The 17,221-nt window shown below is 52.0% G+C and overlaps 1 protein-coding gene across 3 annotated transcripts in view; it reads right to left on the bottom strand.

Moving 5' to 3' along the window:
- The window catches only part of ADGRD1 (adhesion G protein-coupled receptor D1), a 92,428-nt gene that overhangs the window by 59,404 nt on the left and 15,803 nt on the right, over positions 1–17,221 (bottom strand). For all 3 annotated transcript variants that reach the window (XM_066371210.1, XM_066371211.1, XM_066371212.1), the window contains 5 exons: positions 9,266–9,445; positions 7,132–7,386; positions 3,410–3,474; positions 2,498–2,653; positions 1,327–1,386 (listed from right to left, as the gene is read on the bottom strand). In XM_066371210.1, the coding sequence (XP_066227307.1) occupies positions 1,327–1,386; positions 2,498–2,653; positions 3,410–3,474; positions 7,132–7,386; positions 9,266–9,445 (716 nt within the window). The remainder of the gene's footprint in view (positions 1–1,326; positions 1,387–2,497; positions 2,654–3,409; positions 3,475–7,131; positions 7,387–9,265; positions 9,446–17,221) is intronic.

The following is a 17,221-nucleotide window of genomic DNA, read 5'->3' as shown; positions in this document are numbered from 1 at the left end:
ATCATCCCTCTCCTCCGCACTTGCCTGTAAGGGCCTCCCAAGTCTGATTGCTTCACGACCAGACCATTCATATTCTGCAGCAGAGCATTCAGACAAAGCTAACATGTCTGTGTATTTCCCACCAGCCGTCCACTGTGGGGGCTCCTGGGCTCCCACCGGGCAAAGATGAACCCATGTTCATTGCACGGGAAACCGTTCTAATCAAAATTCATCCAGTGTGAACGCTTGATCAATCTCATTGACAACGAGAGCATGAGATGTCACCTCTCCTCACACTGGCACATATTTTTTAAACGTGCAGCGGTTCAGGAGAAGGTGAGCTCTGCTGTCCCGTGACAGGGTCGCAGCCCCGCTGGGTAAGGCAGGAGAGAGCCCTCTTCGGCCTCCACCCCCACCGGCAACCCTGGTCATCAGCATGGAGATAGAGCTCAGGTCCCCGCGACACGGGGTTGAGAAGAGGCTGCTCTGTGCCTGCGTGGGACTTGGCAGGAGTGAGAAGTTAGCTGTCTGCTCTGCTGACCCTCTGAGAGGCAGGTTCTGGTCGTCACGGAAGCCCAGCCCGACTAAACGGAGCCACACCTGATATCCCTGGAAAGTGTTCTCAACTAAGTCAGGAGAAACAGGCTAGATCAGAGGCACAGTCTGTTTCTGGAACACTTATGCACATAAGTGAATGGAAACCTAGGTTTGGAGAGATCGGTCCAAGAATGTCAACAACTGTTATCTCTCTATCTCGGGATTTTGGGTGACTTGACTATTTTTTTTTTATTATTATTATTATTATCATCTGCCCGTTCCAACTTCTCCACAAATATTCACTTGTTGTATTTGTTAAATGAGCCAATCAATAAAGTTTCTTTTAAAAAGGGAAGACAAATGAGTCCATTCTCCTTTCTAATTACTGGGAGTACAGAGGAGAGGCTTTCTAGTTTTTCTCACTGACTTCGCGGAGTACTAGTGGTCTTTAAAGGGCAGAGATGCTTTTTTTTGTTGTTGTTACCTCTCCAGGATAATGGGACGGTAATAAAATATATTATTAAAATGACACACAGAGGTCAGCCAAGGGTTCCGTCCTCCTTAAGAAATGCCGTGGGGAGGACGGAGACATTAGGGGGCTGACACGACACCACGCCATGTAGGGGACAGGGCATTTCAAGTCAGCTGCCATCCTGCGCTCTGAGGGCTTAGGGCTTGGGGCTCGGGACCGAGCGGTGCATCCTCTCTTCTGGATGTGAACGGGGCCATGTTCGTGCCACTTCTAGGAGGACGGAATGGTTCCCAAGGCGCCTGAGGTTTGCAGGTCAAGTAAGCATTCTTCCCTCTTACCTCGGACTCAGTGGCCCAGCTGGACAGGCGCAGGACCTCACCCACAGTCTTCAGGAAAGTCTAAGGGCAGACAGAATGACCCTGCTTAGCACTGTCCGCAAGCCTCAGAACCTTGAGACCTGCAGGGTCCCCGTTTCTGTCAGCCCTGCTATCAAGGGGAAACTGAGGCTCGTAGAGGTTAAATGACCTGCGGAAGGACACAGAGCGGGGGGGGGGGAATAGCCCACCCCAGGGGGCGGTCCAAGCCCCTCACAGCGCAGAACATCCTGTCACAGCCCTTTTCAGATCCTGTGGTCCATCTCCATCCTCTTAGCTCTGAGCCTCTTGGAAGCAGAGAGGGCTGAGATCTCTGGAACCCAGAGGGTCCCATGAACGAATGAATAAAATATGAGGAGTCTGATGCCTGCTCCCATCACTTGGGCAGGAGGGCCCACATGAACCTCCTTCCTCTGCAGGATGTCCGATTTCCTGCACATGTGGCCTTGCACATGCTGCTTTGGGTCTGTCTTCAGCGAGGAAACCAGTAAGAATTAAGAACCCACTAGTGCTAGACACTGTTCTGTGCATCTTGGGAACCCGTTTACTCCCTGGGGAGGAGAGCAATGCTGTTTTCTCCTCCGTGGCTCGGGGAGCACAGCGAGGCAGTGATGTGTTAAGGAACGTGACCAAGGGTGCCTTTTTTTGCACACGGCAAGTAACCGGCCATCAGAGCCTGAACACCTGCTCTTAACCCTGGCTTTTGAGGTGAAACATCCCTTCTCTGCACATCAGCCACCAGCCCTGGTGCTGAGATAGAAGATACCAAGTCCACAAGACTGCGTCCACCTCTACCTTCACCCAGAACGTATCCGAGGACAATGGAAAGAGAGGGAGCACCCTGTGACAAGGTCATGCACGGTGGCTTCACGCTGCACTATAGATAACATTGGGAATTCTCACTGAGATATAAAGTCACAGTGTTGGGCTCACACTGTTCGGACAATGGTCTGTGCTCTCATGGCTGCCCTAGAAGCAGCTCCGACTCTCACCTGGTGCCAGGGAGACAGCAGAGTTTAAGGCAGGAGCCAGCAACCCAGATGCCAAAGGACCAGGTAGGTGTGGAGATGGGCCAGGCTGGCCAGTCTGGCAGCCGCCCCCAAAGCCCCGGCTCCAAAGTTGAAGGGCTTTTTACCTCGGTAAGATTCAGTGCTGTTTCCGCGGAGAGGGATTTGTCGGGTAAACTGAGGGACATGTTCTGAAGGTAACTCAGCACAATCCCAGGGCTCTGAAAGTTTTTCCTCTCTTCTGTCAGGTTGGTTATGATGGGATGGTAGGCGTTGGTGGGCATCTAAAAAAAAGAAAAAATCAGCAACATGAGCTCCTGAGCTAAGAACAGGAGCTGAAAGGTTGTCACCTGTCCTTGGGTCTCAGGTTTATCTCCCCACCATCACAATAGTGATGGCACCTGCCACAGACCAGGGGCTCAGTGGCTGTGTCCCCTTGGTCAACACTGCATCCTCATGCCATGACGACCCCATGAAATACACACCCATTTCTTAGATGAAGCTAAGCTCAGAGGCAATTAGGCAGAAATAGGTGTTAGGACTAGGATTTGAACCCAAGCAGGCGGTTCCCCTGTATAAACTCACTGTTACATTAGGGCTCTCAGGAAGGAAAGCAGTCTGGTTACCAATACTGATGTCAGAGGGGACGTGTTCTGTATGAATGGTCCCTGTCCTCAAACAGGGACACAGAAGCCACGCCCAAGGGCCACTATGCCACCTGCCCTGGAAAAGGTCCCAGTGTCCGACCGTCTCAAGGCAATCTTGCCGTCTTGTGTGTTCCTCAGGCATCTGAGGTCACCGGCCGCCGCCTGAAGCGGAGAGTTTTCTGGTCAGTGGCTCTCTGCAACCAGCCCCACACCCACGCTGGCTTCCCATCCATTTATTACATCTTCCCCAGACACCACGCTGCCTGTAGGGGACAGGGGCTCTCTGATGGGATTTTTATAGTCCTGGCACAAAGTCCCAGAAGATTTTATAGTCCCAGAGTGCCAGAGTCCCTGGCACCTAGACCAGGGGACAAAACACAAGTGCCTGCTCACCAGGGTGCTGGCCGTGGGCGTCAGGAGGAAGCTCGGGGGTGTTGAGGACAGCCAAATATGCTTTCCTGGAAAAAAAAAATCGAGAGTGATCGGTGACAGACCAGAACACGGGGCACCTCTGTCACCCCTCAGGAAGTTCTGTCCTTGTTTGAACATCTGCCGGCTTCCGACATAGCTAAGAGAGCCGGGGAGGTTCTGAGCACAGATGACTCTGGAAAGATAAAAGGCTAAGAAACGAGCTTCACGGATCGCTTGTAAGGATTTCCCAGGTCAAACTGTTTCTCCATTTGTATCCTCAGTTGCTCCGGGACGCCATTCCCTCAAGTCACTGTATAAAAAGATGATTTTTCACAAGCTTTTGCCAACCTCAGATAAATAAGGAACCAAAAGAAAGAGAGTTCAATCACATGTGGGTGAGTTAGACATAAAAGACAGACGGCTGATCACTGGGACAACCTTCATCAGACCTTCTCCCACAGACAGAGGAAAGGAGACCCAAGAAAGGGGTGAGGGCACAGTCCCCCTGGGCCCCTTCCTCCCTGATGATTCAGTTATTCCTTCTATTCAGGACTCCACTTCATTAATTATGAATCACTATACATAGCTAGTTATGAATAACTTGGTTCATTATGAATAATTATGAAGAGCTGCAAAGAGCGAAGCCATCCAAGATCAAAGATCGAGCCATGATGAACTCTACTCTCTCTTATTTTGGGGAAAGGCCTCGTGGTAGCTTTGAGTGACCTAGGAAATGACCTCATCGCCTTCGTTAGCTCCTGGAGAATCAACCTCGTGGGCTGGGGTGGGGCTAGAGGAGGGTGGATGGAGAAAGCGGGACGGCTATTCGCTGAGTCGGAGTGGCACTTGTCACCCGAGGACCCGTGTGAGCCCACACAGTCAAGCCAAGGACAGGAAGCATGTGTCTACCATCCTGCCCGCTGGGTGACTGATGACCACACGAGACAGATGAGAAATACCCATGTGCCAGGTCCCCAGGCAGGCTCAGTCCCCACCACGAGCTATGTGAGTGTCCGGTGGTCCCGAGGGAGTGCCTCGTGTTCAAGGGGAGAGGCTGTCAGGTCTGGAGCTCTGAGCACAGCCTCTGTGTCCCCTGCTTTCTGGCAGGAGGGGCAGGTGTAGTGTGCTGGGCGGAGCCTGGAGTAGTTATGGGTGGGGCCTGGTATAGTGGGGGGGGGGCTGAAGTAGTTATGGGTGGAGCCTGGCATAGTTATGGGCAGAGCCCGGAGTAGTGCTGGGTGGAGCCGGGGCAGTGATTTGGTGTGAATTAGGAAAGATCCTGCCCTTTGGACAGAGCAGACCAATGGGAGTAGAAGAGGGCACCCTTCTGGACAGCTCACGGGGAGACACGCCCTCCTGGGGGCACCTGCTGCTCCAGTTTCCTGTGCAGGCACATTTCTGATGCAAAGAGCAGGTTCTAGGTCCTCCTGTGGACACAGCCACACCAGGGCCCTGGTTCCGAGAGCAGGCCGGCGTCAGCCCCGCTGTCTATCTGAGCACAGCTGCCAGGCACCTGTGCTGGGCTTGTGAGCAGTAGCACGTGGCCCTCCACACGGGGCCTTCCTGGGGACGTCAGAGTCACTTTCTCTACTCATGCGTGACATCATACACCGTCTCAGAATCAGGTCCCTAAGTGACATGGGATTCCAATGGGTCCAGATCTGGCCCAGCTATGGCTCCCCAGGGCACGAAGTATTAACAGAACGCCTGTCCTTCATCCCCCAGAGAATCAGACATCCCTGTTCTCGGTTGCAGAGAGCCAGGTGAACAGCCGGCACACGAGTCAGGGATGCAGCCCTCCTGAAATGCTGCCCCGTGTGGGGGTCCCTATGCCCACAGGTGTCCTGGTAACAGGGATTGCTGTGACAGCTACAAGCACCAGAGTTACTGAGCTCATAAACTACCGGGAAGGCAGGATTCATTGGAGGTTCTCCATATCACAGACATCTCAGGCATCTCGAGTGACAAATCTCTGATGCCCAGGGAATAAAATGCAGTCGATGAAGATCCTCATTCCTTCTGAAGGACAACTACACCATGTCCATTGTCCTTTCTTAGTGAAAGATGGGCGGGCATGTCAGAGGCTGCAGTGGACACGCTGTCCCCGTGCGTCCGAGACCAGCACCCTGCTTGTCCCCCATGTGTTTCAGACGAGGCTGACCCTGCCAGACTGCCATGTCATGGTGGATGGGACTCAGGCGTATGGAAATCAGCCTATGTGACACCCCCAGCCACAGGAACTGGCTCTTGGGGAATGAATGCATGGGCCAACTGGGCAAATAAGAGTCCTGACCATGAGCCCTGCTGCAGAGAGGACAGAAGGGAGAAGCTCTCTGCTTTCTGCTGAGTTTGCTAGAGGATGAGGGTGTGACTCTAGAGGGAACAGCAGAGCCGTGCTGTCACTCCAAGAAAGCTGAGGGAGGCAGGGTCAAGACAGGTCCCTGGCAACATCATTGGAGCACCTGGATCAAGCCAGTCTTGAAGTGACTCTCTACTGTTGTTTCCATTATGCGAGATTAAAAAAAAACCCTTCTTAGCTTAAATCCTCCTTGGGTTTTCTGTCACATAATGGCCAAGGTCCCAACAACTGAGGGGCTCCGTGTTGGAACCAGGGCCCAGTCAGGCCAGGCCCAGAAGCCGGGCCATTCACCCTGGTCATGATCCCCCACATCCCTCACAGCTCTGGGTGTCACTGCAGCAGCCAAACAAGGAGCGTTTATGCCGCATGCTGTCACTTTCAGGCAGATCATTTCTCATAAAAATAGACAGCATGTTATTATTCACTTGTGGGCAGAATGAAAATGGAATTGTAAGGGGGAGATAAATATTCCTCTTAAAAGCAGCTAAAATGCCCTGGAAATGGCTCATCGGCACAACCCCCAGCGCTGGGGTGGTAGTACGTTGATCAGTGGACATACTAGGAGAAAACAGTGATTGGCAGAGATTTGGACACAAAAGGTTGCCAATGACACGGTTCCATTTACAGGGAGGGGCAGGGGAGCCGGGAGGCACAGCTGGGGGTGTGGGGACTCCCTCTCGGGTGGTGGGTTTATTTGGAGGCTGCGTGATGCAAAAACATGGTCAGTGCCACTCATGGTGACTTTAAAGTAGTAAGGTTGATGTTATATGAGTTTTATCTCAATACAAAAAAATAAAAAACAACATGACTTCCCAGGTCCCATGACTCATCGTGGTGGGGGAAGACAGGACCCCAGGCCCACCTGCCCCACAGGTCCCACGCTATGCTGGGCAGGAAGGGACAGCCCAGGGTTCCCTGAGGGCCCGCCCGTGCGTCTGGTGGGCAGGAGGCTGGCAGTAAACATTCATTGAGCAGACGCATGGAAAGACTTGCAATATCTGCTCCCCAAAGCCTTCTTGCAAACTCCCATCCCCACAGACCTCGAGAACTCCCCAATGTCAGGGGACTGTTCATCTCAGTGGGTTTCTGGCAAATCATTACTTCCTCTGTCTTAGGGAACAGATGTTCTAGAAAAAGCCATTGTGGTTCATTAGGACACATGTCTCCGCAGGTCTGACAGCTGCATCGGGAGCGTGGGGAGCAGAGACGCGTTGGGAAAGGGGGATGGATACGCAGGTGCCCCCGCAGGGAACAGATACCAGCCCTGGCCCCCTACCCTGTAGGTAGGTACCCCTCCCCCCGCCGGAACAGCCAGCCCTGGCCCCCACCTCACCCCCTCACTGACCGATGGCTGCCGTGAAGTACATGGCGATCTCTTCCGGGGTCAGCGCCCGCTCCCAGATGATAAACTCGTCGAAGGCTCTGTTCTCATAACGCCTGGTCTGGTCCTGCTCAGAGCTGATCACGAGGTTGACGTTGGGCTCCCCGTAGGCATGGGACACTTTCCCACTGGGGTCCGAGGTGCTCAGCGTCCCATTGACGTAGACCTTCAGGCCCTCCTTGGGTTTCCACGTAAACAGGACATGAGTCCAGTAGGGGCCTGGAGAGAGCAGAGACGCCATTCTGAGAACTGTGGGAATGAACGCCATGGCTTTGCCTTCCCAGGCTTTAGACATATCCCTCTTTCCTGAGACGACTGATCCTTGTTTTCTTTGGTGAGTTCTCACATTGTTTCTAATGCAGACCTGACTTTCCTCGGCCCTTTGGAGCTCAGGAAAGAAACTACCCTCACCCCCAAAACCCCAGAAGCAATTCAAAGAGATCCTTTGATATTGTAAATAAGAACCTTTTCTAGTTTAAATTAAAATGAAATTATGACCAATAGTCACAAGTTATTCAGAACATTCTTTAACTCCTGCCTAGGCTGTCACAGTGCAGGTCAATCGAGCCCATCTAAGGGCCATTGGTCCCAACTTCTCCTCTAACGCAGAGCTGATGAAATTAACCAACATGGCGGCACTGCCGTAGTGAGGACCACGCTCCGTCCCTGAGCTTTTGTGGTTGCTCCTCTCTCTGGCACGAACTTCATGCTCACCAGCTAGAAGAATGTTCATCAGACTGTACCCCACAAAGGGCCCCCAGCTTTGTTCTGCAAGCATTGTGTTTGGACGTCCTCACAAACTTGTTCCTGGAAGGAACAGGGTGGCCCATTCCAGGACCCAACTGAACGGGTTCCCAGCAATTCCACTGGGGCTCCTTGCTCAGGACTGAGCAGCTTTGTAATGTTGAGTCCCTGCAGAGCCCTTGGACTCTACGTGGGTCTAGAGTACTCTTGCCCTTGAATCTGAAGCAAGAAGAACACATCCCTGCAATGAACAAATAGAGAGCGTATTGCCTGGTGGGAAAGCAGAGCTCAGCCGACTTTGCCTCAAAACATGTTCAAGGACCTGCGTGGCACCTGCCACCGTGTCAGCCCCGCAGAACATGGAGGGAAGACTCATGCACAGGACCCTGACAGCAGGTACAGCGTGAAGAGGGCCACGGACGAGGTGCAGGCAGTTCTGGGGGGGGGTGAGCAGAGGTTGTCTCTGCTTTAGGGAATCAGAGAGGACACAAATGCAAGATTCTCTCCAACTCTATGTCCTTTTACTGTTCTTTTACGGGGGTGGAGGTCCATGCTTGGGCTGAGCAACAGCACCCTGAGAGCAAGCCTTGCCTGGGTCCCGTTATTCTGGGCTCTTTCATGAGCATCAAGTCACTCAGGTCTCAGTCACCTTGTCTGAGGGTGAGGCTGTTATTAGGCTCATACTATGAGCAAGGAAACTGAGGCACATGGAGGGAAGCAAGGCACCCATGCAGCTCACACAGCACATGAAGGCACATGACCCAGGTCGTCGGCTCGGAGTCTGTGTTTTTTAACTCATGGCTGGCCTCTTTTAAATGGGCCAGAGAACGAGTTTTCCTTAAATATCTCAAAGATGTCATTTCCTCCTGGAGGAAGCCATCTGGACCTCATGCTGCCCTCTCCACCTCCGCACTTCCCTTCTTAGGCACACCCCCCCCAACACCACCAAGGCTACCCCAAAATTCCTCTGAGGCCCTGTCCATCACCTACGCCTCCCAGCTCCCAGCCTGTACCCCCGACCCCATGCCTCTGTCATGCCCTGAGACGACCCGCTCACCCCGAGCCGTGAGAAAGCAGGAGTGGCCAGACAGAACCACGCTGGCCTGTCAACACCCACCTGCATGATCACGGCCGCCTCTGCCCAGGGTGCTGGCCTCTGTGTCCCGCCCTGTGCGAGCCACCCCAGGGGCCAGTCCAGCACAGACCCCCTTCCACCTCTCCAGGAAGTCTTCCCGAGCCACCCCTTATGGGAAGGGACTCCGTGCCAGGGTTCCTTAGCTCCCTGTTATGGGTAGGGTCTCCCAGCGACCCTCCCCCCCCACACACCCGTCCACCTAGGCTGACAGGCCCTCACCTGGTGGGCTGAAGGTAGCCTCCCACGTCTTGGAGTTGTCCCTCGTGTATAGCTCCACGGAGCCCTTGCCGTTGCTGGAACAGACTTTGAACCCCTCGGAAATGACCTGGCCCCCGTATGCAGAGGGGACCGGTTTGGACTGCTCCCCTTGTGTCTTCCAGAAAAAAGAGAATGTGACCCCTGAGGAAGGGAAAAAGGCACTGGGTCATTACCGATGACGAGCGGAAATGGAACTCCACCTCCCTACGCTTTTTCCCTGAAAAGAGCAATTTTTCCCTCATCCTAGGGATAGTGTATACTTAGTTCAGAAAATGCAGCCAAAAGTAATAGGTAGTATTTATTAAGCACTAAGGGCCAGCTACGTTTCTAAGAATTTGAAATGAACTGTCTCCTCCCAAATATTGTGAAAACCCATTATACAGCTGGGGACACTGAGACCCCGTGCCCAAGGTCACTGATCCAGTGCTCAATGAAGATCAGATTCAACTTCAAGTAGTCTGACCCCAGAACCCTCGTCAATAACTGATACCATGTGTCTATTCCTGCTGTGAGTCTGCAGGCTTTGTCCTTACGGCAGATCCTTCCAGAGTCTCTTCTCTAAATGTATTTGACAAAGAGAGGAGCCAACATTCACATGCTGGTTTATACCTCACAGTCTTCAGGTCTCGCTACGCCAGGAACTGCCTCTCTTCCACGCCTGTGGACACCATGCTATGTTGTGCTCTTCCTGCCTGCACATCACCTTTCTAAACAGGTGCGTGATTTCTTTTTTTAAACAATGACTCTGTGTTAATCTTAACCCCTGGCTCTCAAGGTGTTCTTTGACTTTTTATTTTCCAGAGAGAACTGGGAGTCACCCTGTTTGCCTACCTCAGATGAGGTGCCCGTAGGATAAAGCCCCTCGGGGAGCTTCTGGCCCAGGCGGAATCCGGTGTTAGGAGTTTGACGACTTCGATGGGTCACATCCCACAGAGTGGGATGCATAGATGCCCTGTGGCTCAAGTTCCTTTCTAACCTCCACCTGCAGGTTTTAGGTCCTGAGCCACCCCGCCCACTCCGGGTGACGGTGGTGCTCCCTGTGGACTTAGTGGCCTTGCCCACGGGCGGGAAGGAGCTGCCCAGGCTTGATGTGTCTCCATCTCTGGAAGTACCCGGAGCCAGGAGACCTGGCCCAAGATCACCTTGCTGCCTGGGAGGGCCAGGCTCCTGGGTAAGGCAGCGGAGGGAGGCTGGGCTCTAGGCTGCAGCCCTCACCGTCTGGAGCTTGGATTACACCGGTTCTGCTTCTCTGACTCCCATGACATTTACCTTCCTTTGCACGACAGTGACGTGTGTGTGTGTGCATGCGTGTGCATGGGTATGTGTGTGTGTGTGCGCACACATGGTGCGTGCTAAACTAGCCATCTGCCTGGACTCAGTGTGTGACAGCTGGGGATAAAGCCAGCTGCCTCAGCCCCCCAACCTGGCTGGGCTCTTGGTGACAGCGGAGTGGGGGTTGGGGGCCATGCCCAGAGCTGGTCCATGCAGGCCTGCAGCAGGGGAGGGGTGGGACAGAGGTGAGAGCCGTTGGCCTGATTCATGTAAATGGCACCAAATTCAGACTTTGGGTCTTCTCTTCGAAGGACATCATTATGGACACCGTCTTAGAGACGACTACTGAGAAGAAGTCGTTTGTCATCGATTATAAACTTGGGTCCCCTTAAAAGCCAATCTGGCTGTCATGCCTTATTTGTTCCAAGTTTGCAGGTGTCTTGTGGCAATATAATTGTTACAATTACATAGTGCTAGACTTTTATGGGCTCAAAACCCTAATATGATTAAAGTCAGTGTAGGAAACATACCTAATTTTATAACCTGGTTTGGAACCTGTCCGTTGTGTTTTTTTTTAATATAAGAACAAAAACAAAACAACAACAACAACAACAAAAACAGAAGGGGCCTGGACCTCTCCTGACCTCCGAGAGGCTCAGAGTGGAAGTCCAAGGCGTAAGGGGAATGTTCTGAGGGCCACTTAGGGAAGTGAAAAGTCCTCAGGAGTGCCCCATGATGTGGTCGCCATGGCAGCAGGGGCTTTGGAAGGTTGCGCAGAGGACACTGGGCTGTCCCAGGGCCTGGCTGTCTCCCGAGTCTGCTTCCCGGGAAGGCAGCTGGGTCACCCCCGCTATTCTCGCTTCTCCCATCGGCCCTGCACAGGGGTGGCCGCTGAGCCTGAATATACTCAGCCCCACCCCCACCTCCCTGAGAGGCCTCCCCGGTCTCAGAAACAACCAGTCTCACCGGGACACAAACTCAGCACATTGCGAAATGTTTGTTATGAAATGAATTTTAGGGATTTGTGAAAGTCATTTTTTTCCCAAACACTTCGCTGCGTTTAAAAAAGTTCGTTTCATTCAATCCTGTCTTGGCCCAATGTCCTTTTCTGTCTGGAAAGGAAAATCAAACGTTCAACTTAGGCCCTGGCCGGGTGGCTCAATGGATAAAGCATCAATCTGGTGCACCGAGGTCTCAGGTTCAATCCCCGGTCAGGGCATGTATGAGAAACAATCAAATGAGGGTGCAACTCAGTGGAACAATTAAGTGGAAGGAGTTGATGCTTCTCTTTCTCTCCCCCCCTGCCCCCCCCGCCCCAATGAATAGAAACATTTTTTTTTAAATCCAACTTTGTGTGAGATGAGGTTAGCAGAGGCCGACAGCCGCGCCTACACCTGTGTGTCCTGTGTTTTTTACAGCGTAGGCGCTCTGTCTGGGGAACGGCTTATACCTAAATATCCATTTGCTTCTCACTAAGTCCTCACAGACCCACCACGAGCCTTCCCTGTCAGCATTTACAGGGAACTTGCTTTGGGAGCTTGGGTGTTGTCAATGCAAAGAAAAGAAATCGGAAGGAAAGGCTCCTTATGTACAATATTGACAAATTAATGAAACACTTTTTCTTCTTCCTCTGAGCATGAAACCATAAGTCCGTTCGAATGACACAGTGAGGAAAAGACTTGCTCAACCAGGCAGAAATGGAAAAGAAATGTACAGACATCGCAAGACAAAATGGATAAGGGTGAACACGTAAACATTATAAAATTCTCCAAGACAAAAAAAAAATGCACCACAATGAAGTCAAAAGACAAATGACAACCCTGGGGGAGGAAAATATGTGTAACACAGTGAATAGACAAAGAGATGAACGTCCTTACGACAGAAAGAATGCTTTATTATAAAAAGGCGCGCTCACTGGCATTTAATGAGAGCGTACTTCGCTCAAGGGGACTTGTTCCAAGGATTTCCATGCATGTTAGCTCTTCTCATCCTCCCCAAAGCCCTATGAAGTGGGTGTGATCATGGACTGCACCTCCTAATACCATTGCACTGGGGATCTGGTTTCTACGTATGAATTTGGGGAGTATATGGTCAGTCCACAACAACACCCCCTGCATTCATTTGCTCAAATATCGAGCGAGGGTCTGGAGACAGAAAGGTGAATGAACCCGCCAGGAGCCTGGGCTCCTGGGACCAATTCTGTGCAGGGCAGGGGGACAGACAGACAGTCAAGGGTCACAGGATCCCTACAATGACAACTGCAATGAGTGTTAAGGAGACACATAGGCCGTAAGGCACATGCATAGCGAGCGCTATCTAAGTAGAAGGTCAAGAAAGCAAGTCACGCAGGAATGGGGACCTGGGGGGTTCCAGTGCCACTCAGACAAGGGAAGGACCAGGGTGCATCTGAGTGAGGGGCCCAGCTGACACCGGTTTGTGCAGGATTTGGTGAGGAAGGGAAGAAAAGCAGAAAACAGGGCTAGTGAGGCCACAAGGCCAGCAGAGAGCCAGGCCCAGTGACCGTGACCTGCCGCAAAGGGACAGCTGAGCCTGAACCTCCATCTGTGTCGCCTGGGGCTGCTGTGACATGTCCTCACAGCAGCTCTCTGCCTCAGAACACCACATCTGTCTCTACGGTCCCCTGGGGGTGAGACGTCTCATGGCTGAAAGCACAGGGATGTCCCCCAGGGCTGCGTCCCCTAGGGCTGCGTCCCCTGCGGACGCCCCAGGGAGAATCTGCTTCTCCTGTTTCCCAGTGTCCCCAGGTGCCTGCAGCCCCAACTTCCGGCCTCCCTGTGGGCAAAGTCACCTTCAGACCCCCTTCTGTCTTCTGCACTTCCTTATAAGGACCTGTGTTGACACTGGGCCCACATGGTGACCTGGGACCCTCCCCATCTCAAGTTCCCTGATGTCACAACCGCACTAGCGGTAGAGGGGACACTGGGATCTCTGTACTATTTTTGACGACTGCATGCTCACTTATGATTATCCCAGAATAAAAAGGGTTCTAGAAGAACAGATGGGACGTTGCTGATGGGCACAGCCTCTAACTTGGCCTGGCTGGTTCAACTTCTTCCAGTCACACAGCGCCTCTTTAGTTGTAAAATGAGTTTAAGTGAGTTCAATGTAAGAATCACTCGTCCCTGGCCTGACCTGTGGGGGCACAGTGGATAAAGCGTCAACATGGAAACGCTGAGGTTGCCGGTTCAAAACCCTGGGCTTGCCTGGTCAAGGCACATATGGGAGTTGATGCTTCCTGCTCCTCTCCCCTTCTCTTTCTCTCTCTCCTCTCTCTATAATGAATAAATAAAACCTAAAACAAGAATCACTCGTCCCAGTGAGCACCCTACCATTACCGGAATTTTAAATAATTGTATCAATTCATCACCCTGCCCCGCTGCCTCCGTGGCCCGTGTTAGGTAAGCTGAGGGAAGGGGATGACATGCCAGTTTTATCTTTTCCAGATGGAGACCATGAGGGTATGTCTGGCTACAGGAGCTTCCCTGGCACAGTTTTCGAGCCATCGACTATTATCCATTCTCAATACCGAGAAGCCCTAGGTGCTGGGAAAAACAACAACAACCAATATATCTGAAAAGACTAATTTAGGGATCCTCACGTTTTAATCACTCACAGTTTTCATCATATCGGAACACCCTCTATGTTATTATAAAACACGGCTCTGTAAGTCAACCTATCAGTTTTAAAGCTTCCTACTAACTGACACCTCCTCCTAAGTAAATATAGATGAAAGCACATGTCCCATGAGCTGTTTATGTTGAAACAAAAACAAAACCATTCATTTTCTCTCTTTCTCTCTCTCTTTGTGTGACAGAGAGAGAGAGAGAGGAACAGATAGGGACAGACAGACAGGAAGGGAGAGAGATGAGAAGCGTCAATTCTTCGTTGAGGCACCTTAGTTGTTCATTGATTGCGTTCTCATATGTGCCTTGACTGGGGGACTACAGCAGAGTGAGTGACCCCTTGCTCAAGCCAGTGACTTGGGCTCAAGCCAGCGACCTTGGGCTTCAAGCCAGCGACCATGGGGTCATGTCTATATTCCCACACTCAAGCGGGTGGCCCGTGCTCAAGCCAGTGACCTTGGGGTTTCAAACCTGGCTCCTCCGTGTCCCAGTCCGAGGCTCTATCCACTGTGCCACCGCCTGGTCAGGCTATTTTTTACTCAATTGCTCCCCCCACCACCACCACGCCACCTGGAATTATGGCACATGCTTGTTGTGCTGCGTGAAGTCGCATTTGGACAATGCTGGGAGGATCTCCCCTATTTGCAGCTTGTTCTTCTGGAGCCCAGGGATAAATACAAGCTCATTCTGGCCCCAGGGAAAGCTGCTGGGGCAAAGGACCCCTGATGGCAGGGTGCCAGGCCCTGAGGCCAAGCTCTGGATGGAGCAGACAGACTGACAAATGCCCGGTCTCTGTTTGTATCTGCTCACACCTCAGGCACACACCCACCCAGGGAGCCTGTGGTGGATTGAAGCGTTTCCAGCTTCATTTTATATCTGGCCGTATGAAGAACGTGTCCACGTGAGAACTATCTTCAAAGGCTCAGGTTAGGAGAGAGGGAGGTGAAGCCCAAGTTCCTTTTTTATTTTTTGAGGATGAAATGAGTTGACATATGTCATAGAATGAGAATGGTCGGCCTTTAGTAAACCATTATCACCTGTGGGTCATTGTCAGGGTCTGTCCAGCTGAATTAGCCCCTAACAGAAGGCAGATTGGTGCCTCGTAAGGACAAACGTCCTAGTGAAACTGGGTCACTGTGCAGGGCAGATATGATTAGCTTCCAGGCTCCACAAGAATTGTGAGAAAGGCGCAGTTAAGTCACCCATTTTGCAGACAAGGAGCCTGGACCCCGAGGTTAAGTGGTCATTCAAGGTCATCGCAGAAAGGATCAGACCTGACACTGGCACCTGGCCTTCAGCCCGGGAGCCCAAGCTATTAACATGCTGCGTTCGATATGCCTGCCGATGAAGAGGGTGAGGTCTCACAGGGTTGTGATGTTGGGGTTGTGTTGGATTGAGGGGGCAATGCCCACTCTAAAGGGGCCACCGCTATTCAGTGCCCCCAGAGCCTGGGGGTGGAGGCATTTCTCAAGAGAAACTGGGAACCCATATTTCCACGTGACATTTTCCTAGTTTTCCATGTTGGCAGCTAATTAAACATTTTAGCTCTGTGCCCGTGCATCTGAACACAGCCACAGGGCAAAGTCAGCTCAGAGGCCCCGAGCTTGGGATCTTGGAGTTCAGATACAACTTCCCCATGCCTGTGACTTCCCACAGCCTGTCCCCCCCTCGAGAGTGGGTATTCGGGGGACAAATGATTAGAATGCCTGGGACCTACATCATGTGCATCCCATTGGAAATAAATTCTGGTCCACAGCCGGGGCTGATGAGCCTCCTCTCCCCAGAGACCCAGACCCAAACTGTCAGAGATGGGGCAGCGTCCAGGGAGGACCATGGCCGCTCTGTGGCTCTCGTCACCCCTATAGCCGAGCCTGGGCTGTTTTTAGTTTATAGAAACAAGCCCACCTCGCATGCACACAGGGCTGTCTGAACTCGGGAATGGCCCACGTGACCGATCTGTCAACCTGCCGTGGTTCTGGAGCTCAGAACCATTTAGCAAACTCTGGGTTCTGCGAAGCGCCATACACATGCTCCCTTGTGTGTTTGCCTCATTAATCTTTTGTTTATTTTCATTGGAAAGTCGCCCCTTGGTTCCAGAACCTTGACCATGATTTCATTACCATGCTGTTCTGAGAAGGCAGCCGAATATCCCAATAGCCCAAGAGTCTTCAGACAAGCCAGCCTTAAACTCTTTTTTTTTTTTAATCTCCCTAGGAATAAAAATTCTGCGTTGCTTAGGATAATGAGATTCTAAGGCTCAAAGCTGGTCTGGAGGGCGGAGAATGAACCACCTCCCAGAAAGCTCGGAAAAGTGGCCCAGACGTCCAGCATCCGAAGCTCAGACTCCAGAGGGCAGGCTCCTTTTCACAGGAAAGTAAAGAAGGAATCCACCCCTCATTTCTCTCTGACACCTGTGTGTTTCATTCGGGGCATTATTTGAACCCCAGGCTGGCCATCCCTGGCTCAGGGCGCCATGAGCCCGCCCGGCCCAGGCCACTGTCAATGTCCGGCAGCCAGAAATAGTCAGTGTGCTCCACACGACCCATCCAAACCCCCGCATGACATCACTGTGCCAACTTTTTATGGAAGGTTTTGAGGTTTTTCCTCCTTTACAAGCCCAGATCCTCTGAGCTCACATTTCTGTAAGATGATACTTTACTCTACAGGACGGGCCTCTCGTTAAGGTTCCCAGTGCCTGTGTCTGTTCCTCCCCTCCCGCCCTGACTTGACGAGAACTCCACAGTCACGTCTCCCACTGCCCAGAGGGGCAGATGCCACCTAACAGTAGAACACATTTTTTAAAAAATGCTGAGGCCCCGGCCAGGTAGCTCAGTTGGTTAGAGCATCATCCCAATATGCCAAGGTTGTAGGTTCGATACCTGGTCAGGGCACATACAGGAATCAACCACCGAAGGCATGAATAAGTGAAACAACAAATCAATGTTTCTCTCTCCCTTTCCCTCTCTCTTAAGTTAATACATTTTAATAAAAAAGTAGAAAG

This window comes from Saccopteryx leptura, chromosome 2, assembly GCF_036850995.1.
Source record: "Saccopteryx leptura isolate mSacLep1 chromosome 2, mSacLep1_pri_phased_curated, whole genome shotgun sequence".
NCBI classification, from domain to species: domain Eukaryota; kingdom Metazoa; phylum Chordata; class Mammalia; order Chiroptera; family Emballonuridae; genus Saccopteryx; species Saccopteryx leptura.
Note: the sequence above shows the minus strand (reverse complement) of the source record. Positions and strands in the feature narration are given on the sequence as shown.